At 36.6% G+C, this 27,215-nt stretch overlaps 1 protein-coding gene across 4 annotated transcripts in view; it reads right to left on the bottom strand.

Annotated features, from left to right (window-relative positions):
- Positions 1–22,784, bottom strand: part of LOC122566481 (chorion peroxidase) — a 33,892-nt gene extending 11,108 nt beyond the window's left edge. For all 4 annotated transcript variants that reach the window (XR_006316534.1, XR_006316535.1, XM_043723788.1 and 1 more), the window contains exons 1-7: positions 22,412–22,784; positions 14,678–14,878; positions 5,569–5,648; positions 5,218–5,311; positions 4,715–4,906; positions 4,449–4,645; positions 957–1,209 (exon numbers count right to left, since the gene is read on the bottom strand). Coding sequence is in view for 2 of the 4 variants with exons in the window: in XM_043723788.1 (XP_043579723.1) it covers positions 957–1,209; positions 4,449–4,645; positions 4,715–4,906; positions 5,218–5,311; positions 5,569–5,648; positions 14,678–14,878; positions 22,412–22,419 (1,025 nt within the window). In the remaining 2 variants the exon portion in view is untranslated. The remainder of the gene's footprint in view (positions 1–956; positions 1,210–4,448; positions 4,646–4,714; positions 4,907–5,217; positions 5,312–5,568; positions 5,649–14,677; positions 14,879–22,411) is intronic.
- Between the last annotated feature and the right edge of the window lie 4,431 nt (positions 22,785–27,215).

The raw sequence follows: 27,215 nt of genomic DNA, 5'->3' as shown, positions 1-27,215 counted from the left end.
GTATCTAGTTTCGTATCATTTGGTAGTACTTTCACATCGTTACAAAACTTTGTTGTAGAATATGATGGAAGAAGGCTTCATTGGAAAATAAAAGTACGTGCAAATACTTTTCGTTGCCATCGTAGATTGTTGTGAGAACATGCATTGCGCTTTGCAGATGTTTCGTTCGACAGAACACGCATCTAACCACAGCCCAAAGTGAAACATGGTCCGAATTCAACTGGATCAAAGGATGAAAGAGTCCCTCGATTCCCGATTGTGTAATCGTGGATCTCATAATGCGAGCGGACTAGAAAGTGCGAGGAACAGAATGTATACACGTAGACTACACGTTAGAAAATGTAGAACAACGTAATGCTGATTTATTGTCCAAGCTGACGTAACGGACGGCACAGCTTTGAGTTTCGAACAGACGTGTTGCAAGTCGTTCGATTATTATTGAAAGCGTTTTGCTGTTATTAACGAATTGTTGTTTGGCTCGTTAAGGAAAAATCGACGATGCAATTATGGTAGAAGAACGAGGAAGTGTGATTCTTTTAGAGAAAAACACACTTAGTAAAAGAAGTACACTTAGTAGAAACCAAATACTCGGACTTGAGAGGCCTTGGTGAAAGATGCCATGGACGAAGGAACTTTTAATTCGATAGAACTGTCGAAAAACTGAAAAATTGCTAGAGAAATTTATGTATGACATAAAGCCATTAACTTATAAAACGTTAGCTTCCAGTAAACCTTTTCCTTTTTTTTGCACGTGGAGAAATCCTCATGGACACTCCGCTGCCGCTAATAAATTTCCAGTAAACCTAATTAACCTATAACCTGTAAACCTATGAAAGCCATTTACCTTCTCAACTGAATTAGGATAGCCATTGTGTCAGAATCACGAATTTAAATCATTTCGAAAGACCACCCAACGAAACTCTCGACGATCAACATTAAGACAAAGAATCAATTACCTGGCGAATGATTCCGAGATACCATAGACGGTGTTCCCGTCAAGCACACCTGTCAGAAGATTAAAAGGCACACGGGAGCCAAGTCTGCAACCAGGTCGAACGGCTGGAAAGGCGCGAACGAAGTCCATGCATTTCACGCCGAACAGCCTGTAGAAATAATCGTCTTCCGGTATATGGATCTCGTTGCAGTACGGATTCTTCAGGTGTTGTGGACGATGGCAACATTCCTCCGGGTCGTTTCGGTTCAGGGGATCTACAAGTGGAATACCAGCTCATCGATCATACGATATGGCCTTAGCTAGCCGTTGGTCTACTGTTATGATAGCGTTATTTATTTAATTCCACTACGACAGCGGTTACACGAGCGTCGTGTATACTTTCCATGTCGATGTGCCCGCGATATGGATACATCGTTTCCCGTTCGTGGCTTACGTGGGAAGATTCAAAGGCGTGAACCGAGAACCGCAAAACTCGCTACCGTAACGTTGGGAATGATTTTTCTGATGCGATAAAATTGTACCGTAAGAAACAGCACGCGAGAGCGTTAAGAAGTGACATAAATCTTCGTGCAAGCATTGTTCTTTTAACAAGGATTTTTTAGGAATTTCTTTTAGGTAAATTTTTCAACAACTTGCATAAACCATAGTTCGTTAAGGGCAAATTAGGCAAATTGACGCGACATTTTATTTGCAATTTTCGTTCAATCAATTGACACGACACGATGTGCAAAAATATATGAAATGTTCAAATTGATGTAGTCTAATATATTTAAGAGGTGAAACGAATTTCTGTTTGGATAATATTTAATGAAAATCTCTAATAGATAATTTACGTAAATTGCTTGCCATGGAATGAGCTTGCCGATAAAGGAAGGTTGTCGTTACTAATAGATAAAACCAATGAACGAAAATTTAAGCTATCTTTTACGTTTCCATTCGGAAGAAGCCTTTTTTCATAATATCATTACCAAATAAAGTAAGCAGAAAATTGATACGTTGTATCTGGACAATAACAATTTATCTCGCCTCCCCACAACATCTCATCAAACCAACGAGGATTAATTTGAATCATTATCTTTAGAATTCGATTCTGTTCTCATACCGAGTACCATAATGTTGGAAATGATTTTTCAGGCGAGATAGAATAGTAACGTAAGAGACAGAACGCGAGGCTGTTTGTAGATTAAGCGGTTGATGATCGATTTAAATTTTTACTTCGCTTAATTCCCATTGTCTTGATGGTATTTGTTATGTTCTTTATATATATAGCTGGATTAGATGGTTGTCTTAAGTCGTAAATTAATTCTTGCCCCTTTAAGATTGCGATAAGAGTTGCCTTGTTCTGTCGCGTTTAATGGATAGGTAATCGTCGTTCATCGAAAGAGCGTGTAACCGTTTGAAGAAGATTGAAGATCGTTGGTACGATGGTTTAGATTTGTTCTATCGTTATGAGGATCATTTGTATATGGAGTATGATTATTCATATCGTCATTTACACGTATTAATTATTAATGAGCAGCGTAATGCACTATGGATGTTTATCTTCGCAATTATTTCGTACAGTGAACATAAAACGAGTGTTCTATAATATGTATAATAATCGTAATACGTTCCACTATAAATGACGCAATATGTACTTAGGTAGAAGCGATCGTCGATAAGAAATTCTTTCAATGTGCTTAAAAATTTAGTAAAGAAATTCTGAATTACTTCATAGGTAACATCAATCATATTATCGTAATCGAGGGATAACTATCCGTATACTAATCATCGCGATTTAACACTACAACTACCAGCTCTAAGTATACTCTGTGCAGGTCATTTACAATTACACGATCGTATTTTTCTTTCAATAAACATAAACATTAATTTCATCAAAAGTACTTACACCTGTTTTCTAAATACAAGCATTAAAATCTAAGTTGTAAAAAATCGAACCATCTGAATGCTTCCAACAATTTAACTCCATAATTTTTACTATAACTATAAAGTCTTTAATACCTATCAGTAATATCTGGAAACGCACAAAACTGAAACTCTAAAATAATTAATTGACCCGCAAATCCATTCGACTCGAAAAAAATCCAGGAAATTCTCATTTTCCAACGCGATACGTGTCTCACTATCGCGAGTCTATCGAACCACTGCCGCTGATTTCGTATCGTGGATTCAGTCCAATTAATTGCCATATACCAACAAAATAGCAACCGCTTTCTTGCTGGTGCCACTAATTACCAAGTTCCAGGAGAGCAACGTATGGACGCATGTGATTTTGGCATGGATCGTACGGCCCGTGGAAACTTCACCACGGTAGTCACATGATCGGCCTACCGGTTTATCTGACTGGCAATCGTTCGCTTTCTCTGGCTGTTACCCTAGTTTCGATAGACGGTAAATATTCGACGTAGAAGGGCTTGAGAGCTGTCTACGTTTGCTATAACACGTTTACTATATACGAGCCGGCCCGTGCACACGCTGATGTAACTCAACCAAACGACACCGATTACGTAATTTGCTATTGAAAATTGGGACTCGGTTACTTTCTCCATTTTTTTTCTTTGCTCGCGAATTCTCGGTCACCGTTCCCTTCGCTAAGGATAGCGTGCCATTCTCGTCTGTCTGGCATTCCTTGTAATGTCATTTCGTCGATTAATCGTGAGATATTATTCTCGAGAGAGAAATTTGTCTTGCATCGATGCGTGTATGATTCTAGTTTATGTACAGCTGACTTTGTTCCTTGTTTTGTACTAGAATTTAATGAAACAGGTATGTTTTAGGGATCTTCTTCGTTTCGTGGAATTTCATCGAATTTTAGTATAAATTGTAAATAATTAGATTTTATCTAATAAAATTCTATCGATAGTTATGGCAAATGCTTGTACGAAATTTTGCACATCGTGTTGTAGATATGTTTCTAAATCTACAGGAATAAAGTTTGCAAATGCAGAATTCCGGCGGGAAATTTGCTCGTCTATAATTTTATTGATTTTGTCTGGTAACCCTTCAGCGACAGAATATATTACCGCAACTGTCTATTTACAATTTAGCATATCGTGTTCTAAATGTGTTTCTAAATCTATACGAGTAAAGTTTGCAAATGGAGAACTTGCTTTCAGAATTTGCTCGTCTATAATTTTATTGATTTTCCCTGGTAACCCTCTAGTGATAGAATATATTACAGTAACTGTCTATTTCCAATTTCGCATACTGCATTCTACATCTGTTGTTAAATCTCTATCGAAATTGCCGGAGTGCTAATACTAAAATTATCATTCCCTGCACCATAAAACTTGTAGCACAGAAATCAAAATGAGAAGTATGTAAGAAAAATATAAAACTTGCGAATTAGTCGTTTTAACCATTATATTCCTCTTATATACAAAACGAATATTTTCTAAGAACCGAATCCATCTATCAAAATCTAGTCATCCCTTAATTTATTCTACTTACGTTATACCGTATAACTAGACAATTATCGGGTTTGGAATCGTACCTAGAGGGGTGCCAGTCAGCGTATAGTCGTGGTCCATAAACTGTCCCCAGGCGATGACCATGACTGTGCCAGCGTGATCGTGATAACCCTCATCAGGATGCATGGTGCGTGACACCACTCGTGATAATGGTAAATCATGACCTGTTTCCGATATTCTAGGTGCTGTTAAGCCGTCCGCAAATCGTGGACTCATCAATCTATATGACAAATGAAAATTTGTCATCAGAGGATATTGATAAACGAGTTTAATAGTTTATGTGGCTTACCTTTGGAAAGGGGATAAAGTGGAGCCCCATGTTGGATTCTGTAAATTCGTACACAGACCGTCGTTTCTTCGATATTTCCCAGCTCGACACTCCACGTTGCTTAGGAAAGCTGGGCACACGTCGCGGATCAAAGTCTTCGAAGTGTCGATTAGAGGTAAACTCTTCTCAATCTCCTCGAAGGTTAGTCCATATCTGTTGTAATAGAATCTAGTGATTTTCTATCGATGTAACAAATTACAGCAACCGTCTATGCGAAATTTCCCTGTTTTACATCTATCGCTTAGTTAAATGTAATATCTAATTTTTTTCAAGAATTTATAAGGAGCTTCTTACGATTAGCTTCACGCGATGCGATAGATAACTTCTTCAAATCCTGTTTTATAATCTTCTGAATAAAAGCAATATCAGCGACAATTGGATCACCAATATTCTAATTGTTGGAACTCCTAAACTAAACTCCTAAATTAAAACCCCTGAAAAAAGAGAAATAGACAAGTTCTTACGTTTGAGCAAGGTTGGAACTGATATCCAGCAGAAGTTCGCCGACCGTAGCCAGATCCTCCGGTCGCCACATTTTGCTCTTGGGTTGCGCCACATCTGCATGAACCGACGAAACGTGCGTGAGCATGATCGCGAACGGGACCGAACAAAGAACGCGTTAACCAAGGATGAATGGTATAACGAGCTAGAGGTGTAATCGTTTCAAGACAAACGCGACTGAATCGCGAGGAAACTTCCATACAGACGAAACGACACGGTAAATTATCCCGCGTAAATCATTACTTGCACCGATTATAATTAACAATTCTTTTTCATCTACTGCTTATTTCCCTTCCCTATTTGTTAACACTCACTGATGCGTTTTCTGGCTTCGATGTAGGCGCGATTCACAGCGTCGTAGGTGATGCATGTCTGCGATCCGGCTGTCGCTGGGCTGAAAGATGAAGAAACGGAAAGTTAACGCGTGTTCTCGATCCTTGAATCGGGTTTTATTGTTCTTAGATCTTAACCATCCCTGGTATCTCTCTACATATTTCTTGCTTTCGTTCTTCGAATCAATTTTTCTTTCTCCAGTCAATTACCTAACGTTTTAGCCTACTTTCGTTAGCCAGGTAGCTTTTCACTCGCTCAAGCCACCACGTACCTGCGTACGTCTCCGTAGCCTGGAGATATTCTGTATCAAGGTAACCCGAAACTATCATGTACGAGCCGTGCGCACGCGAAATGCACGTCAATTGACATATCTTGTTTCTCGCTACGAAATATGATGGCATTGACGTGCCGCTCGTGGTTTTTACGTTCGAAGGTTGACCGACCACCGGTTTTCGTCGACGGCTTCTTTGCTTTCGGACCTGGACACGCCTCTGACTTTACCAAGCTCGACGGGGTGTGCAATTAACCAGAACAAATTGCTGGGTTAATTAATGAAGCAGATGACGATGGTTGGTTTTGCTTACCGCACGACTTTCAGTGATGATCGATGGTGGAGATTCTTTTCTGGCGTCTTTCGTGAGCTTCGTTAGTTTGAGAAAGGTTAGTTTTTTATTGCGAACGAAATAGTATTCGGACGAAGTGATTTGAGAGAAACTCTAAGTTGAGAAGATTGTAGATAAAGTTGAATTTCGATGAAGAAATCTGAGAAATTTCAATCTGTTGTCAGGTCTTGGATCGGTTATTTCAATTCTGGGTATTTTCTTGGGGTCTTATATTCATATTATACATGATTTTAATTACGTAATATGTTTGTGTTTCTATTTACAAATGTTTAGATAATAGTATAGTAAAAAGTCTTTTGAGCTGACCCTTAGTTTCGAAGAGAAGAATTGTTCATTTTCGAGAATTCTTGGAAAATTCACTAAATGAATCTTAAGTATCGTTTCCTATGTTTAGAGATAAACAGGAGTTTTTGGAAAAAATTAATCCACTGGACCTGTATTTCTTATTTATCTTAATAATATACGATTTTATTATCGATTGATCATGAAAAATTATCCGTAAGTTACCTCAAATTTCGATACAACGATGTTTGCTTTACGTTACGCAACCATTTGTCGATAAGTAGTATCATTAGATCTAGTGATAAGTTAGCAGTTAGTACATTAATTTATCTACTTAATATATTAATTTTGATTTAATTATGTCCCTGATTCACTCTTCCTTTGATCATCGAAGTTACCAAACATGATTGATCTTTCAACAAAATTGGTTGTTACTTTCTTCAGTACGTCGTCTTAAAATTGCATCTTCTTATGGAGTGTATCAATTAAACGGCTCGAATGCGCCACCGTGAAACTTCATTAAGATTCTTGTCGCTCATATGGTGTTCGTAAATTGTGCCTTGAAATCTACTTGTGCTCAGGAACGTTTTCCCACAGATTATCCTGTCACAATCGTTATTAAATAGAGTAATGGGGTACACGCTGAAAGTATTCGCGAGAATGCACTTGAGGGTCGTTCTGAATTTAATTGCAACACAGCACATTCCCGCGTAATTTCGCGTTATAGCGGTTGGTCTAATAACTTGTATGCTACTACGTTTAATAAATTATTATCCGCGCCAATTTTCCAAGGCCCGCAGACAGAAACATTGTGAAAATATGAGATTAGGAAATGGATTATTAAAATCGCGAATTATCTAATCGTGGTAACTGGACTTTTACGATGTTCTTACGGTGTTTCTTTGTAATATTCATTTGCTTGGAAAATATACAGTGAAAATGGAAATGAAGGAGTTCGTTATTTTTATAGAATTAGCGTGTTTTGCACGCCATTTCTCTTGATAAGCTTCCGCTTCTTTCTTATGTCTTTACCTAAGTATACATTTTAAACAAATCGTCATAAGAGGGTATTAAATCTTAGGAATTTAAGATGATTTCTTTCCGGTTGGAAAATATCTTTTCTATCGACCGATGATAGATTTAATAATTAGATTTTTCTCTTCGAGTTTCATCAAATTTATGATGTCGGGTTATAATAGAATAAATTAACTGTAGAAAATGCTGCGAACTTTCCAAATAATTTAATAGATTTCTATACGCTGAAAGATTCTCTAAGGAAAGCAATCGTTTTCTATCGATTTTTATACAGGGAGGTATTGTTGTAGCGTCCGTGATAACACGCGACGTATAGCCAACCACGTTAAAAACAATCTCTGCATATTCACTTGCTTTGATTACGCTGGATTCTTAGAAAGAAAAGTCACGTTTAAAACGCGTTTCCCCCATTTAATGGCTTACATGGACTGCGTTTCGTGTAATGTAACGAAGCCGAGAGCAATTTTAAAGTAGAAAGTGCTTTTAGTTGCGATTTAACAGTTAACGTATACGTTACATAAATATCATTAAGTGTCCGCTGTAATCAATACGAAGCGCGAATTATACTTTATTGATATCGTTTCCCATTTAACGTAACAATTGAACCATTTTTCATCAAATATCTATTCAAATTTTTAGACTTAAAATTTCTCTGATTGTGTTCTTTGTAAAATATTTCCTCTTCGTGTATATAATAAATAACGAGACGTTTCATTTGGAACTAATAATCTCGATGTTGTTAGTATTAGTTAAAAAAATTTGTCAACAGTAATTCGTAAGATGTTTTTTAAACGAAAATTGCAAAATACTTTGAACGTTCTTCGTTTCAGTGTATTTCGCCTTAAATTTATCGTGTTCATATATTTCTGGCAGTCGACTACAGAAGTAAACGATACGTACTTTCGGTATGAGGACAGAGTAAAGTGAGAAATGAGTATGTTAAGTCTTACGTGTGAACGGGTATGAAATATATTACAAAATGCAGCTACGGTTTGCTGCACATTTTGAACACGCTTGCACTATCTTTGATAAATTGAAACTGCGTCTAATTGTTAGAACAGAAAAGTTGCAGAATATGTGAACTTGTAATTTACTTTAAACAATATAAAAATAAGAATCTATTTCTCGTAAAAGAGATCAACCTCTTTGAAGAAATAATTAACAGATGAGATACTCGAGCAATTTATATGAAAGTTTCCAGCAATATTTATAGATTTGTTTTCCTTCCTACTGACTCGCACGCGTTCGAAAATTCCCTTTCAATTCAATTTCTTTTCCGTCATTTCCATTATTTCCTTTATTTTACCGATACTTTGTAACCTATTTTGTCTCTTTAACTCGCTCCATAAACATGCCTTGTGCAAAGATTAACGGGAAAGAACCACATTCATAGAATATAAATTGAAAAGTTACACCGCATTACGGAATATTCATTGTCGACGTAACGAGACCAGGAACACGATCTCCGTATTAGTTGCACAAGCTATAAATTTTCTATTCCATTCAGTATCAGCTGACAGAGTATCGCTGTACAAGGCTGAATCTTAACGGTAGTATCGATAACCGAATCGATGTTTTCCACATATTCTCATGCCCAAGAAAAATTATCCTTAACACTGCCCGTCTCTTAGTACACCATTGTGCCAATGACATATTATGTCAGTGCTACTATTAAAACATTCACTGTCCTCTATATCATACGAGCTACTTTGAAATCAAACTTTATACCGGTGTGTTAAGTCTGCTTTCTGTGTATATACAAATCTCTCATATTTAGTAGCAAAGTGTATGATTAGTGTCCTTTTGCTTTCCAGAAGTCAAATGATTGATATTGATGATGATAGTCTTATAATGATACATCGGCTTCTGCGTAAATAACGTATTGTGCATAGTATTCCACTCATTCACGCTAATGTTATATAATTTTATTATATATAGATGAATTACTTCTAATCACTTGCATATGCTTTTGCGTGTTGTTATTAGATTGTGAAACATACGAAACGTTTGATTATTAACGAATCATTAAAGAGGCTCGTTTATGTGCATAACAGTTCTATTTACCGTAGTATGAGATTATTTTATTTCCAACTATCATTGCTTCATAATTTCCGAATCAAAGTGAAAAATTATCATTTTTCTAGACGATCGTGTAATTTTCATTTCTCAGAAATACACAGAGTTCCAATTCCAAAGGAAGATCGAGAGGATTGGAACGAACTGTCTCGTTAATTTTTAACGAAATGTCGATTTGATAGAAGCGAACAACGTCGCGATATCGTTAATCAGGAGCATTGTACCGTGGACGTGGAAATTCTCCGGGAAAATTCTTTTAACCGGGCTCATTGCTCCGTAACGGCGATATCTTGCGAAAATATTCGAGTCGCGTGATCATGTGTCGATTTGGCTTTCACCGAGGTTAGTAAGTGCAAGTGTAACGCACAGATAGGTCGCGTGTTTCGTTTTGCTGCATTCTCAGCCGTGAGCCATTATATCTTGTCCTCGGGCAGCTTCTATCCTCCCTAGACAAACGTATGGATTCCAGCGAGCAGATACCATGCAATATCGTGTCGTTACACGTGCATTCTGTAATTGTAAACAGATAGCATACTATCGGAACGCTTGTGGATATTATTATAGGCTTGGAACCCAACTATCGTCGTACACAGCTGGAATTTTCAAAAGTGAGAACTTTCTAAGAGATCTACCGTTGAAAAGAAAGAGAATTTTTCCAAATTGTGCAAGACACGCTCAGAATCGATAAAAAGCAGCCAAACAATTTGTGACTGTAAAAAAAACGTTTCGCAATTTTACATGTTTTGCGATCGTTTTGAGATATATCACGCTCAACAGAGCTACTAATTTTCTCGTATTCAAAATGTATTTCTACGTACTTTCAACTGTTTCTACATGCCTTCTAATTAGGGCCAAGTGTGTTAAATTTCGCACCATTGAGTATTTTCGTGTAAGTGTACAAAATTCATATTCTAGGAGTGAAATGGACAATCTGATAAAAAGACGTTTCGTTAGAAAATAAAGCTCGCGTGCAAATATTCTTTTCAGCCATTGGGAAATTTCCATTGTCTTACAAAAAGAAGAAACAAAATACAGAAAGTCGAAAATTGGAAAGTAAGGTTTCATTATTTTTAAAAACGAAGCAGAAGGAAAAGTAATATACGCGTTGCGGAGTAAATTTTCACGATGCATCATTATCAGATCGCATGATTGCATGGAACTTTCTAATTATCCTCGTTACATCTTTGAACGTGGCGGATTCGCGACCGGATCGTTGCTTCCTTTTATCCCAAGCAGATCTGTCGTGTTTTATTAGCGGTCGTCCGCAAAAGGATCACGAATAGCCGTGACGGTTTTCTTTTTTTTTCGCGATCGGAAGATTTAATCGTGACTGCACGAGCCGCCGACAACTCACGTTCGTTCGCGTTAACGTGCAATAACGTTTATGGGGTACACGGGCACGCGTAGCCTGTTCGAATCTGGTAATTGCAAGGAAACGATGCAATCGCATTATGCCTCGTTAGAACTGACAGAATCATGCTCTGTCGCGGCGATACAGCGTCTCGTGAATCTTCGTCCAGAAATGGGATTAATAAATCGATTTCGCGTTAGGCAAGATGTTTGCAAAGCAACAGGAATCTCCTGGACGATTTGTACGTCGTTATGTTTGTAGATAATGCGACGTTCGATCAGAGATCTTAAACTCCTCGTAGAAATGTCACTCGTTATTCCTGCAGTAGTTTTCTAACTATTAGGACGAGGAAGAAAAGTACTTTTCTTGTTCCATTGAGATCCTAGGTCCTCTTGTGGAATAATTCACCAACGTTGCGTTTTTAATTATAAATCATAGATTGACTTTTTATAATTTTACAATCCTACGTCGACTAACGCAATCAGATTATTTGTAATTTGTAAAATTTATTTGCGAAACGTTGTTTGTTCTATTACCAAATTTGTTGACGTTATGAAACAGAATTTATCGATGTCGATAACTTGTAACTTATAACTTGTAAAATTTCATTGATGATATAGATATACATAGTTCAAGGTATAATCCTCCTTTAATAATTTTACGTATAGTTTCTTTCTCAATAAGAATTCTTAAAATATCGATCTTCTAGTTCTTCTGTTCTATTGGTAATGCCATGACAATATATCTTTATATTTTCAATACATATGATTATATTATTGCATCTAGAAACATCGATACTCGTTTATTTCTATTACGTTCTGTTCAAACTATTCAAACTACCTGTTACAAGCACCCTTATACTTTCGTATATTTTATACAAATTCAATCACGTGATACATTTCCACTTTCACGAATATTGAGAAGCCAGCTATAGCAAAAGCGAAGATCGTAAATATGTTGAAAATAGACACGTCCAAGTTTCGTGGAGCATCTCGAATGACGATATCTTCTAAACCTGTTTAGACGAACGACGATCACCTTTTGTATTATAATCAGAGACAGTAGCTTAAAGTTGATCAGCAAGTTCTGTCTGCTTGTTATCGGTTTCCTATTAATAATTCATGTACCAGTGGTCGTTGTATATCTGTCAAGAAATAGACGAGTCTCTATAATAATTATCATGAATAACGCAACAAATTTATCTCTTTCCCGTCAATTTCATAGCCATTTCGTCGTTTTCTTCTCCTCGAACGACCTCCGTCGTTCTTGCTTTCTTAAAATGTCAAGAAACACCGTACAGCTCTATGTTTCGTTTCAAGGTTCTGTAACTAGTAGTTACGACAGTATTTCATTGTCTTATCCGCATCGATAAACAAAAGGAGATCAAGTTTTCCATGATGTGTAACGGTACGCTCTCATTACGTGTTCTCATGGCTACATGTTGCAGAAGTGAACTTTTTATTTTGCTATGATAAATCATTATCAAGCGTTCAGTATCTCGATTAAACTATGTTAAAGTTATCATGAACCGGACAACTGTGAAATAAGTGCAATTACTTTTATTTGCTGAAGTGGAATCAAGGCTGAAATACATATGATAACTCGAGGATCGTAGCAAGGTAACATTTTGTACAAATAGATGTTTTGAGTGACGTCAAAGTTTGAAAAATCATGGACGATGGAATTGCATAGGAAAATCTATAACTTATTTAGCAGATTTTGGGAAAAACAGTTTTTAAGTTGCATTGTCCCATGACTTTCAAACATCTAACGTGCTTCTCGTGCTCCACGTTCATCGTACTTTACTGTCGATTCAACTTGAACCAGAATATGCCATAGATTTTTATTCGAGCTTTCCATACAATTATATAGAGGATGTTGAATTAATCCCAGGAACAGAACAATTAAATATTCCAAACGTAGAAAGAATTATACCATTTATGAGAAAAATAGTAAAAAATCAAAAAAGTAATAGCGTCGTAATGTATCAACAAGATATATCAATAATAAATAGTAGATCTGATAATTATATGTATATAGTAGATATCTTGAATTGTACAATACATGTAGGCACACGAGGTAATTTCTCACGATAAAATAAAATTTTTCCATTTAAGTCTTAGTTTGCGAGAAAATCGAGTTTGAAAACTTATCGACTATTCTTGAACGTGACTAATTCCGGACTAGACAGGACTAAATAATCGGCAACAGGTCATTCTACGAGTGAAAATAAGTCGAAAATGCAGAATAAAATTTTTTCTCGAGACGCTTTGTGTCCGAAAAAATAAATTTGAAAATTTATCATACGCATATAAGTACTAGATCGATTCTTAATTAGACAAATTCGAACTCGATTTTCTCGAAAGCTAAAGCTTAAATGACAAAATGACAAAATTTTGTTCCATATTTTGTCCTTATTTTTTCACAAGGAATTACCTGGTGCCCGCTTGTGCGTGTTATTCGACCACACCTTGTATACACATGTATATATATGTATATATATAACAGGAAGTAAATGAAAGTTTGGTTTATGACATACATGATCCGCTATGTAGGAAGAGTTTAAGAAAGATATTTCGCTGGGTGATTTGTGCGATAGTAATCTAATATTATCTCCGCAACAAAGGTTAGATGGATAGTGAAAGTTCAGTCGCCATCGACTGTTGTTCCTGCTTTCTCTAGACCCCGAAAATATCAGTGGAGGTCTTGCAGGTCTTGTATAAGATCATGCTTTAATTGGGCCAACCCGAAGCCACGTGAAACGTCCGAAAGACATAATTACACGTTGCACGTGCCTTTTGAACGTACCATGGTAACAGAGATCGGGTGGAAGGATCGGTACAAGGGAAATATCGCGTAACAACGAGCTTACCAGCGGCGATCGTTAACTCTTTATCGACAAATTGCCGGATTTAATATCGAGCTATAATTAAGATTGTAATCAATGGAGAAATGTGCGATAATTGCAACATTGCACATCGTAAGAAATGCCTTGGGGTTAGAGTTTGCCTCTTTTGCCTCAAACTTCTGCCGATTGAAAGGAGATTTTACTGGATCTGTTTGTAAGATAAATATGGTATTTGAGTGTTTAACCCTCATTAAAAATCTTTCTTTTTTTTTTTTATTGCAATGGATATCGTGTCGGATTCGTAACGTCTGATCTGTTATTAGGTTCTTTATGAGTTTCGAATTATTATTGCAATCATATATCATATTAATCTACCTCCTTGCACGATCGTAAAATATGCCGTGATAAGTAACATTCTACGTTCTACATCAAATAATTACATATTTGAAATTAATCTAGCGACTTAAACCAATCCAGTGATCCTTAGACAATAACGTATACTTGTCTACGTCTTCCAATATCCCAATATCTCTCTAAAAAGAAACATTAAAACGAACCTTGACGGTTTAATGTAACACATTTCTAATTCTCATCTCCGTCGAAACAACATAATCTTTTCAAACGCAAGAAACGTCCCATCACGGTAAACATTCTTCGAACCCTCTAAGGAGTATGTTGTAACAAACTAATATAGATATGTACCCAGAGTACCGGCTAATAAATCAACTGCAAAAGAATCTTCGCCCACGGCGGTTCGCTCGAGTTTACCTCACTCTACATATATAGTCGAACAATCCTGTTCGAAATAGTATCAAAGCATTCGCGTGTATTATACGCCGTGTATACGTATTTGCAGTGATATTAACGTTACTTACAAGGAACCACGTAGCAAATTGTAGGTGTAATCGAAGACGCTGGTCCTCCCTGGCCCGCTGAGGATCAACGCGCAGTCATCGCCGTTTGCATAAACCTCGACCGGCTGATATTGCAGGCCGTCGCAGCTATCGTTGTTTCGCCAGGTCGCCAGTAGCAGCAAGAGCCCGATTATCGCGGATCGTGTCCGCCCTATCACGGATCTGCAACATTGTAACAACGACGATTATCTTCCCTGTGGCATCAGGGTTATATCGCGAACCAATCACGGCCGAATATTCAACCGAAATCGCTTGTAGCCCGTGTTTGCGGCTGTTGGAAATCACTTTGTTTCACACCCCTTTCATGGTATTTCGTAATCGGTTTTTGCGTTAAGGATTCTTAAATTTGATTTTGAACTTTAATAGATTGTAGGTTTTGCTTCAACAATTTATTATTTAGGAAGTTAGGTTTAGTAAGTATTTATGGCAAATAATTTGGAAGCCATGTACGTAGTTGCGAATCGTTGAAATATCATTCTTTGGAATAATAAATACAAAATATAGATGGGTAATAAATGACTAGAAAGGATGATTTACATAGGTTAGGCAGATATTTATGACAGTAGATAGTTGCTCGTGTTTCACATTGATCTTTTTCGTTATGAGTTGATCGGAAGATTCTTAGAACCGGATTACAAATTTTGGGGAATTACACGTGAACGTTGGTTTGATGAAATCTGCGATTATTAGAAGCTTGATGGTGGCTAGGTAAATATTAATGGAAGATAAATTAATTTGGCAATTCCATGGTGGAAATTAATTTGGATACAGTTCTTCGAAGTAAATTTCTTAAGTGGAATTTTTTTGCAGCAACACGCAGGTAGACAAATAGGCAGCTAATGAAAGCAATGGAAACGTCATTATTGACCTTTATGAACGATCAGAATACTCTCATAACCTTCTTACTTAGGATTAGATTTGAAAAGAGTGGCTCGAAACTTCGCTATGACGACGTAAATGTAACATTTGAGGAAGCTAAAAAATGATTATGATCGTGGGATTAGAAAGTAAAAAATGATTGGCGAGAAAAACGATCAATTACTACGTGCTTTATTTACATTGCAAAGCGGATGCAAATGCTTGTTGTTCCATTCTATTCCACGTAACATTGGTTTCGACCAAGTCTCGGGAGAATGTGTCCACCTTGGACGTGGAGGCAACCGAGTGTCGATTTATTTATCGCGGTCGTGTACGTATAACTGTAACCGAGTGATATTTTCTCGTTGGTTTCATCGAAAATTATGCATTGCGCTCGTTTCTACGTTATATTCAGATCAAAAACTGGTCCGAGGACATTCACCTTTTATTCTAAAACCCCGACAATTATCTGCTCGGATTAGTCTGTCTGATGTATCTGTCTCGGTGTTAATCAGCTCGTCGAACGAGTTAAATAATAAGCCTGGATGAAATTTCAGTTTATTTCGTTAGCGCAGAACGTCGCGCGTTTAATTCGCCCGTTTACAGGATCAATGAGATACGCCGCAAGATCCTATATTCTTTATGACCGATTGTAAATTGAGATTACTATACACAGGCTAGCGAAATTATTCGACATCTTTCATGAATGTATTACGTGTGCTGTATGAAACATTTTGAAATTTGATGAAGTTGGTGAAGTTCGAAATAGATCTGAGAATATACGTACGTTGAAATTGCAAGATATTTCGTACAAGGATATATTTCGCAGACATTACAAAATTATTTAAACAATCAATTATCCATTGCATTAATAAACCTTAATATTCAGTGGACCATATTTAACGTTTATTATATGTTTAAGACGATTATTCACATGCTGTATACTAATTTCTTACCAAATATGTATTTCCAGTAAATATCTTGTAAACTTTATGCACATTTTCATATTAGCTTGAAATTTGAACGATATAATCATATAAATTTATTTTATTTAACATTGTGTTATTAGACTGGATTTGGAGCAAACGTAAATGTCACATAGCTGTGAATCACGTCCGTTTAAAAACATTTTTAAATGCTAGCAATGAAACACATATTTAATGATTTTTCCAAACAAAAATATTAATTAGTAAGGCCGACTACCGATTAGCCAACTAGAATACCATCGATATTATGTAACAGTTTGCCAGTTGAAACATCGAGTTTAGAAATTCAACCTGCTCGTTACCAACTCGAAACGTCAAAGAATGGAAAGGAAAAACATTTAGCTTCCATATCTGGCCTCTAACGATCAATCCAACGTGATATAATCTATTTTTTAATTTCGTTTCCATAGTAGAAAATTGGTCCGCAAATGTATACACTAGCAAAACCTTAGGCGTTGAATTTATGTAATTATTGTGGTTTCCTCGATCGATTATTCGTTGCACAATTTCGAAAGACGATGAATAACGTGGCAGTATACCTTGACTTTCGTGAGGTTCAAAGAATCCTCAGAATTTGTAATTTTATACTGTCTTACTTTTTTATGAATGCAAAAATGAAATCATGTAGATCAATCTGCTTTTATATCTTATTGCAATGAGCACGTGCTCGCCCATTCCCAACGATGCATGAATTCAGGATGAAGAAACTGCATACGTGGTGGAATGAGAAGTATGTATATTTGCACTGCGGTGATGTTGTTCCCTATGGCATAACGAGAAATTGCATGAAGTATTCGCGATATACGTTGAAATAAAACAGCATGCCTGATACGGTAGTCAAGTTTGAAATTTTGTATAAAAGATTGAAAAGTTGAAGAGGAATATAAGAAATTATTTATAAAAAAAACCAGAACGCGTAAGATTTCTCTTGTAAATTTGCGCTTGTCAATTTTTACACCGAGCTTCTGTAGAATATTGTTTTTGAAATCTGACTTCTTCAACAAGCTTAGCTTCGCATATCAAATAGTGAAATTCAAAGTTTTCGATATTCAATTACATTTGATGAAAGATAAATGAATTTATCTTCTTCAATCGTTAAAAATGCAAAGTAATAATCAATTTCTGTGTCACTGTACTATACTACAACGTGTCTTGATGTCTGCATTTGAAAAAGTTACTTTAAAATGTTTATGGTACATTTTACTTGGATGTTGTTTTCTGGATGCATGTTTGGATGGATGAATGTTTCTTGGATGCGCCACTCCTTGCTGAACATCCTGTGCTCGAACATTCTGACCAAACTCGATTACCTCTCATCCCAACTCGATTTCATTAGGAATCTTCCGATGAAATTGCTTTTCAACAAGTTCTCCTACGTCTATGTTATCAATTTTATGCACGTGCCAAAGAATCTCTGTCATGCTACTCCTCCGTTTCTCTAAGAAACACACAGGCAAAAAGTCACAAGACGCAAGCCACGAATTCATTAGATTCTAGAGTAATCTATACCTGGTGCGCTTGCGAGATTTATGGTGTTTCGATACGATTCACGGGGGATTCCTCGAATCGTATTCACGTCGGTTCAGCTAGAGTCATTGACTAAAGGCAATCGGTCAATAGGCCTTATGAAATCGAATACGTCGCGACCGGTTTTAAGTATCGGCATGTTTCGTCCGCGCCGCAGGCCACGCAAAGTGGCCAGAAAGCAAAGAAGCTAGTGTTTCTCTCGTACGATTAGTAGACCGCGGATTTTTCTGTAATTGTCAACAAAACTGCGACTTACAGACGAAATCTAATTAGATGCACGAGTAGGCGAAACATTTTTAAACGGAATTTTTTCAACAAAAAGTTATTACGTTATTTATTCTTGATTATTTTCGAAGAAAATTTTTACAACGAGAGTTTCGAGTATTAAAGCATTTCGTATCGCGTTTCTTATGCGTGTTTATTCTGTTCGCAGTTATATCATTTATCAGACAAATCGTTACATTCAGGAAATATTCTTCTAAAATGAAATAGAAATAAGCTGGAAGCATTGAGCCGAACTTTCTGTTTCTTCACCCACTTGCACGTAACATTCAGCGATCATTACGAAATGACTAATATGCTTTGTCAATGGGGAATCAACGATTGCAGCGTAATGGAGCGATTGTAATTCTTTATAAATATCTATAAATAATAGTACATAACGAAATCATTGTGAAATCAGAGGCGTAACTCTTTGCAACGGATCCCTGAAGCGCAACACCGAACAAAGTATAATACCTCGCAGTTACATCGTTGGTAACACGATCGATAATACATCAATAATAGACAACTGATCGACAATAGAGCATCCTTGTCACGGTAACGATCATCGTTGTAACGCTAGAACAGTTTCTACGAGTGACGATTATTTAATTTTCTACTTAACTGCCTTCTCTTCTATTGTTTCATTTTCGCTCTTTTTTTGTATTTTTAAATTTCCTATAAATTTATAAGCAATCATGGTCTAGTCATTGGTGATGATTTTAATTTAATTTGCCCGTATTTTTATGTCGATTAAACATAGAAAGGGATTGCTGTATTTCATTATATTTATGTAAAGCGTGTTTGATCTTTTCTCTTTTGTTTCGTACGAAGATATGTAAATGTTATCACGACAATTTACGTAAATTGGCCCGGTATTCTAACCGCGTAACGCCGAGAAATCGGATCGAGAAACGTAAGAAATCGTACAGCGCGGCGTACCGGAAGTCAGCGAAAGCTGAAAAGTTGAGAACAAGCTGGCTGTGAAAACATACGAAACAACAAGTACTCGAGCCAAATCGAACAGGATCATAACGACAGTTACTTGCACGAAAATATGAAGTTTCATAAAAATTCATGATCTAATAATTAGGTGGATTTGTCAAAATTTATTGATTTCGTTTCCACGTATGAATAACGAAATACTTTCATTCTATAATCAGTGAATTCTAACATAAACAAAATTTCTAATTTGATTCGTTCCAAATTAAATTACATGTATATAATGAATTACGTTGTAATGCTTGAAATGTTAAGAAATTTCAAGTTTTCTCAATCAAGTTCATAAGAGTACCAACAAAATAACCATCCGCTGTATGCATATCACCAGTGAAAGTGCGTAAACGCGCGTAGAATTTCACTTGAATTTCACTTATAGATTAAAATCGTTAATACGGTTTACCGATAGAAACGACTGATAACACTGTTAGATTACGCGTACGAGACTCGATTACGATAAGAGGTCCGATCGAAATAAACATCGTGGATTACTTTCTCGCTGCGTCTATCGCGGATCCTTTCACTTTTCTTACCAGCCCGATGCAACGAATGATTGAATCCAATTTCGCGATGCGCTCTTCTCTCGATAAGATTGTACGTCGATCCTGGCGTCAACGTTGTCCTTTTGGATAAAATATACAATCGGGGACAAAAATGAGCAGAGAGGTATCAGTGAAGTTTCGTTAAACAACGGCTTATTTGCACGCAAATGTAAATATTAACTTCGATTATTTGCTAAATAATCCATGTACTATGACGATATATGATCGGTTAATTCAGAATTGATGAAATTATGTAAGATATGCATCAATCGTAAAAGGCTTTTGTACTGAAATTTTAAAAGGTAATAATAAATAAAAGTTAATTATATTAACTCGAATGAGCTTCATTGATACCCATTTCCATTACCTATCCGCTTGTTTCTGTCCCTAAGTGTAAACCGTAAAATCGATTTCCATGATCGTTAGTGAATTCGTTATCGATGGAAACGTGCCGAGAAAACGAACGACTGAAAGATTTCGCAGCGATCAAGAGCCAGCTGCCATATTTAAATTAAATATCGCAGGAGAGAAACATGTTAAGTACACTTTTGCTCGTTTCCTGGTTTTAATATCACGTTATCATTAAACGGGAGAATTTTAATACGACGTAATTAAAAATTATAAAACAACTTGTTAAGTTTAAAGATATCTCTTAAAAAGAACCGAATATTTGAAGAAGTCAAGAGTATAATTAACAAGGTATAATAAAAAGAGTAATACTTTAATGTCTTGTATCTGTAATATTTTGTTACTGTGTCGAACAATATTTTTTAAATTTTAGAGCGGACGAAGGATATGTTTAAAAAGATACATCTTTCATTTTCAATTACATTGCTTCCCCACAAAAAATAAGAAATACGATTTATCACGTTCTTTCATTGTAGTCTTCAATTATATGTATCGAAAGAGAAAGACAGTTAGAGCTTTCATACTCAAAATAGTTCGAAATTTTATTACTACGAATATTAGTTGATCACTGACGACTTAAATCACGTTTGTAGAAAGTAATTTAACTTTACATCGATTTCTGTTGGTTTACGCAAGTTATTGAAAAATGAAGCTGCCTCCTTATCGCCGCAGCCCCTTCGACAATTGTGTCATCGTTGAATCGTGTTTCTATCTGACTAAACGGAACTGCATTGAAAATAAAGCGATCCTTTAAAGCAGTCAGCTCGTCGTTAACCGTAATTATGGATTACGCCAGAATGCATTTTTGGGGGGAATTGTAATTGTTCTTGTGCTGAGTTCAGCTTTCATTATACGTGCATTGAAAAACGCAATACTTTAAACATGGATGCAAGAGAGTGCCGTTTATCGGTCGTTAATTTCCACGAATGGTAATTGTGAAGTGTAAGTAGACTGTTTAGACGTTGTTTTGTTTGAAGACTTTAGGTTAAACATGACGCTAACACTGTAACGATTACATCATTATTACCGCTCTTTTAGATATACATTACCGTCAGCGATATCAATCTTTCTTTTCAGCTGCGAATCAAACAGCTTTCTCTTATTCTTCAGCGATTATTCTTTGAAAGAGGGATCCTTTTAATAGTTTAATGATCAGTTCCTTTTAGAAACGACTAGGAATGAGACTGAAAGAGGAAGAAAGGGGACAAATATACTCGAAAATTTGTGCTGTTCTCCTGAGGTGTACGTTAACTAATTTCCTCGCTTTTAGCTACCTGAACTGGTAGAATCCTTTGAACATTCTAACAATTAATTTGTTTTGTGAACGACTACGAGTAACGTTAACAGGATCTATTGAGAAAGGCCAAGCTTTCTTCTCCTCGATAGCTCATCTAATGTTCTAACAGTAAAATATCAACGTGAAACACAAAACATTCACTTTTTAAATAGAATGAATCTTTTTAACATGAGAACTACCAAACTTTAATATGTGAGTAAATATTATTGTACTCGTAATGATGATTACGATGGAAGTGATGCGATGGAAGTAGATTGATATGGAAGTAGTAACATGTGATATATATAATTTCTAATAAGTCGTATTTCGCTGAATCCCAAACGATATTTAGATATATTTATATGTAATGATACGTATAAATATTTAAAAGATTTATATATATGTTTATACACGTAGAAATTAAAAAATTAAAATCACGTACGAAGAAGGAAATTCTCGGTTCCAGGACGACATACGAAATGATCCTCGAAAAGTGAAAAATGTTTACGAAAGGTAGGAGCTTCAGAAAATTGATATCATCAAAATCCGACATTTCATATGTCACAAACTATGATCATATTTCTACTTAGATAAAAATCGTATTAATTTTTGTAATTCCACATTCATACTTTTCATGCGTCTAAAAGCGAAGAACCTGATAATGGAGCTCAAAAATAGATATTTATAGATTTGGCAGTTCTAGCGTCTTAATAATTACGTCCTTTAACCACGAGTAACGTTAACGCAGAGAAAAACGAAAAAAATACTCTGGTCACAAATAAGCGGGATAAATCTATCGCAAGTCGTTCGTACCAACTAAGCGTTAACAATAGCTTACCTGTGCATTTTGCCTCCACGTGCTCCACGTTGCTGGCCGATCTCCAGTAAACCGAACCGAGCAGATGCTGAACGATGTTCAAGGACGAATGTTCAGAATCGGCGAACGCGAGCAGCACTTTCGACACACTTTTTTTGCTCGAACCACGATTATTCTCAATAATCCTCCACGGACGAAAATTGGAAAAAACCGAGATAGGGTTGTGTCAAAGTATCTCAAGGAAGAACGAAGGGAAGAAAGACGATACGGGACGAAACGACGAATTCCATAGACCTGGTCAGACAAATTCGACTGGTCACCATTTGTCTTAGACAGTACGACGATAGTCAGCCACTTCTACTGACTCGGTCTGTCCGTTGTAGTCAGTGACCACTGACTGGATGTTCTCGGTGTCGAGTGATTGTTGGTTAGAGACTTACTGACCGAGTGTTTCATATAATGCGGTAACCTCACTCGACGCGTGTTCCCGTGTAGTTCTTTATCGACTACGTACACACGGTGGCAGATGGTGGTGGAAAAGCTCCCCAAAAGCGTTGGCCGTTGAACGGCATAGCGGAGGGGGCGAGAGGCAATGTAAGTTACCTGACTTCGAGCTAACAACCTCCAGGTGAGAGAGAACAGGAGAGGCGGTTAACCGGCGACGAAGAAGAGGAAAAGGAGCAAAGAGAGCGAGGAAGAGAGAAGGAGGGAGGAGGAGGCGTAGACTCCCGTCCACGTTTGACTTTCCTTTCTCTAAACGAGCCGCTGGCTGCTGCCCTCGATTCGAGACATCGATTGTCTCTCCGCGCTCTCCGAAATAACGTGACGTACAAAGTCGCCACCCGAATCCTGCGATTAATCCACAAGTACGGATAAGATCGCCGTTTCCATCGAATTGGTTAATTAAGACTGGCTTCTTATGGTGTGTTCGCGCTTGCTTTTCGTCTGGTTTTCTTTCGTTATCAGGTTCGATGGAATGGAGGGTGAGATTGGATTCAGACAGGCAGAAGGCGAGTCGGAGGTGGAGGATATTATGTGTAGGATTTGGAAGGTTGATGTTGGAAAAGGACGTTTGAACAGGTTTAGACAGTTTGTTGAGGTAGTCGAAAGAATTTAGAAGAATCTCTCGATGAATTTATCGTGTTATACTGTCAAATCGTAATCAGGATGAATTTAGGAAACGCGTGGTATATTCGAAATGAAACTTATCCTTAATCCCTCAATCTTCTGTCTTCTTTTCATTTTGGGGTAGGTTAGGGTTAGGCTGGATTCGTTGGGGTTGAATCGAAATCGAATCGTATGGAAGTCGTAAGAAACTTTGTCTCGTAATGAACTATGTTGTATGTGAATTAAAGAGCTGGTATTAAGATTATTTAAATAGGCTTGGGATGATTATTGTCGTTTACCTAATTATTTATATTATTCCCTGTAATAAATAGATTCGTAGAAATAAGTCTTGTTCTTTGAGATGTTACGTAATTAATTGTATATCTGATTAATGAAATTGAGAATTTCATATAAAATAGAGTTGTCCAGTTTGGCTTCAGTTAAGGTCATCTGTACGAATCTTATGTTAATCGAGTTGAAGAATTCGAATTGTAATAGAAACGAAATTGACATTCTCCTAAAGCTGAAACGTAATGTATTCAAGGAAGAGGGTACGTAATCAAAGATATGCACGAACGAAAGGCGTAAAGTCCTTTTACAAGCGAATTGTGCGATGCCAAAAGGACATTCGATTTTCGTTACATAACAAATGCGCGTACCGCACTTTCATTGCGTAAGGTTATGAAAGTCGTGAGAATTTCAACGGAGAATTATCAGAATATTGTAATTAATTACATAATTCGGCTAAATTCTTTGGCGACAAATGTAAATCACATTGTATCGATGATTCATGAGTATCAAAGGTAATTAATCTGTTGCCGCGTACAGTATCACGACTGGTCTACGCTCCAACTTTGTGATTACGCGAGCTGATAATATTTGGTTGTCAAACGAGATTAAGAACGTGAATGAACAGAAGATATTGACCGTGAAAATTTGATATCTGAAATTAATTTTAAACGAGAGACAAAGTTCCTCAAATCTCGGTAAGTTAATTGAGCAAAAAGTGAATTAAAAATTTGGATGATCTGGACTTGGTAAATTGAGTTACTAATTTCTTTGTTGTTTAATGGTTTAATTTAACTTGTAGCTGCCCCGTGCAGTTTAGTTAGGGTTGAATTACAGCTTAAAAGTATTGCGTTACTACTCAAACAAGATTACTACTTTACAATTTGAGGAAAACGATTAATCTCTTCTTCAAATCGTTCGTCCATGATGAAATAGTCATAGCGTAGTAATCACAGTTCACAGTGAAAGCACCCACTTAATAAACAATTAACAATTTCTTTCAAACATAACTTCCATGACTCTATCAATCTCACTTTACGATCGAATATGTAACACCAACTACATCGTAATTAAACGAAACAGTTTTGCATCGCTAAAAATCTCGTTCCTGTTGCTCCACGTTAGGAAAAGAAGCGCAGGTGGGAAAAAGGACTAAAAGCAATTATCGAAGGACCATCTAACAGAGTCGAAAGCTTGAAATCATCCTATTCATCCACAGCCAGTGGATTCTAGATGATCGTCGATGAGCTGTTGCGAAAAAATTTTGAAACTCCCCGTAGTAAACGTATCGATCTCGATGGCGCAAGTCGCCGAGTATCATTGGTTTCTACTTCGATTTAGATCACGGCGTCGCAAAAAGTTTTGATTAATCAGAAGATTCCGTTGAGTTTCATGCTGAAGATTCGCGGCTTAGGCGTGCATTAGACGGCGCTATTGCGAATCGTAGAAAGTGACGTGACGAGTACAAATCGTAAACGGTGCCTCGTCGTGGATCATCGAGTAGCGGCCGCGATCAATCAAACGGTAACAACGAAAGCGAGTCGGACGTTATCGTTTGCACGAGAGAATTGCCAGGCAAATTCAGCGCGACCTAATCGCCTGGGCTTTCGGTTTCTTCTCCTTCTTTTTTACTTTTAGATTACCACGAAAACGCTTCCTTCTTCCGGAATTTTGGCTTTGTCCGTAACTAAAGAAACTTCCTCTTCTGAATTCCTCGTTGTCATTTACTTTACCGCGTGAGGTTACTGACTGTGTTGTTTTTCAGTATTGGATCAATCTAGCAGTCATGTGAAATCGTTGCTAAAGAATTTTCATAGGTTCTTAGCAAAATATAAAATTCCACTCTGAACTCTCTCTTCCTTTCCATTTGGGAAATTCCGTTAAGAGATTTATGGTTATAGAAAAGCGAGGAAACGAGGAATTTAGTGCGATTGATTAATTGAAAAAATGATAAAATTTAGTCCTGAACTTGTTCATGTTCGTTCATTTCGTCGTGATAGGCTATTGCAGGAAGTGTTATGTTTGATATTAAATCTATCGATAATTAACGTGAAACTGTTATATGCAAAGAAATTTAATTTGCTAGATTTATGAGAAAATATAAAAAATCCGAGAACAGAATGTTCATTGATACTGTTTGCAAAAAATGAAACTGGCTAGCGGCTAGAGAACTTTTAATTTGACGAATCTTTTAACGGAATAGAACTTTGTGATCCACAGTTGTGTTTTGATAATTTTTATGTTAACATAGATAGATAGATAGAAGTTGTGCAAACTCGAAAAGTTGGCTTAAAAGATTTTTTACATGTATCGTTTATAACAATTGAAAAAGTAGTACAACTTTTAGGTAACATAATAAGTAAAGTAGTAACATAATTGATTAACGAAGAGGAAAGTAGTAAGTCTCTTTATCGAGTAGCTTTAGGAGTATTAGAAACATTAGTGCACGATGAAGACATTTCAGCTAATGGTCCAGCAATTATCTTGTTTAACAGTTTGTACCATATAATTGAGCGAAGATTAAAAGATCAGCTTGGGAAGATCCTAGTACCATACTTGTAGAACATCCAATCGTTTATACGAAACATTAATGTTAATTAAAACAGCATTGATTTGATTCCTCGCTAAATATGCTTCAATCGATTCCTACTACTATTTATGATCTTGTAAATGAATAAACATATCAAATTATTTACAACATAGAAAAAGACTAGACCTAAAAAAAAATATCAGGTAAATAAAAATCAATATGACCTTTTTATACTGAAATATCTTTTTCTTGCAACATCGTTAAAACTTACAACATCGAATATCCTCTTTCTGTAGGCATCGTTCACTCGCAACTATGACAACCATACAAGAAAGATATGATAAGACCACTTTTTATTTTCTGTTCCTTTCACTCGATGTGCATTGGCGATATATTTAAAAATTGTACTTCTGCAATGTTATTACGTCTGCAAATTGTTTCCAATCGAATCATCTCATAAAACTCAAAATAACCGAATAACTCGGCGAACGTCTAAACGATCCGAGAGAATTAAAAGGAAACGTCTTCTTAGACACACATTGGTTACATCGATCAATCAGAACTATAAGATAGAAGCACAAATGTGATCTATCAGGGAGGGGGGAAATCAGGTACGAATTGACCCTGCCATGTTTGCAAAGTAAAAGTCGCCTGATCGCCGGCTTAGAATCGCTGCTTTTAATGCAAGACCATCACGTGATGGAAAAATGCGATGCACGGTGTAATTATGTCGTAGATCTTCCCGAGACTTCACATTCTCTCGGCATTCTCGATCCTCTTCTCGCCGACTGGGGGAGAGAAACTTTCATATCAGTGGCTCGTAGCTTTTCTAGTCAATCGTGTGAAGGGTTGTAATCATTAATTTACAACGTTACGTAACCGATATATCGTTTTTCTTTC

Source organism: Bombus pyrosoma, linkage group LG4 (assembly GCF_014825855.1).
Source record: "Bombus pyrosoma isolate SC7728 linkage group LG4, ASM1482585v1, whole genome shotgun sequence".
Taxonomy (NCBI): Eukaryota; Metazoa; Arthropoda; class Insecta; order Hymenoptera; family Apidae; genus Bombus; species Bombus pyrosoma.
This window is presented reverse-complemented; position numbering and strand designations above follow the sequence as displayed.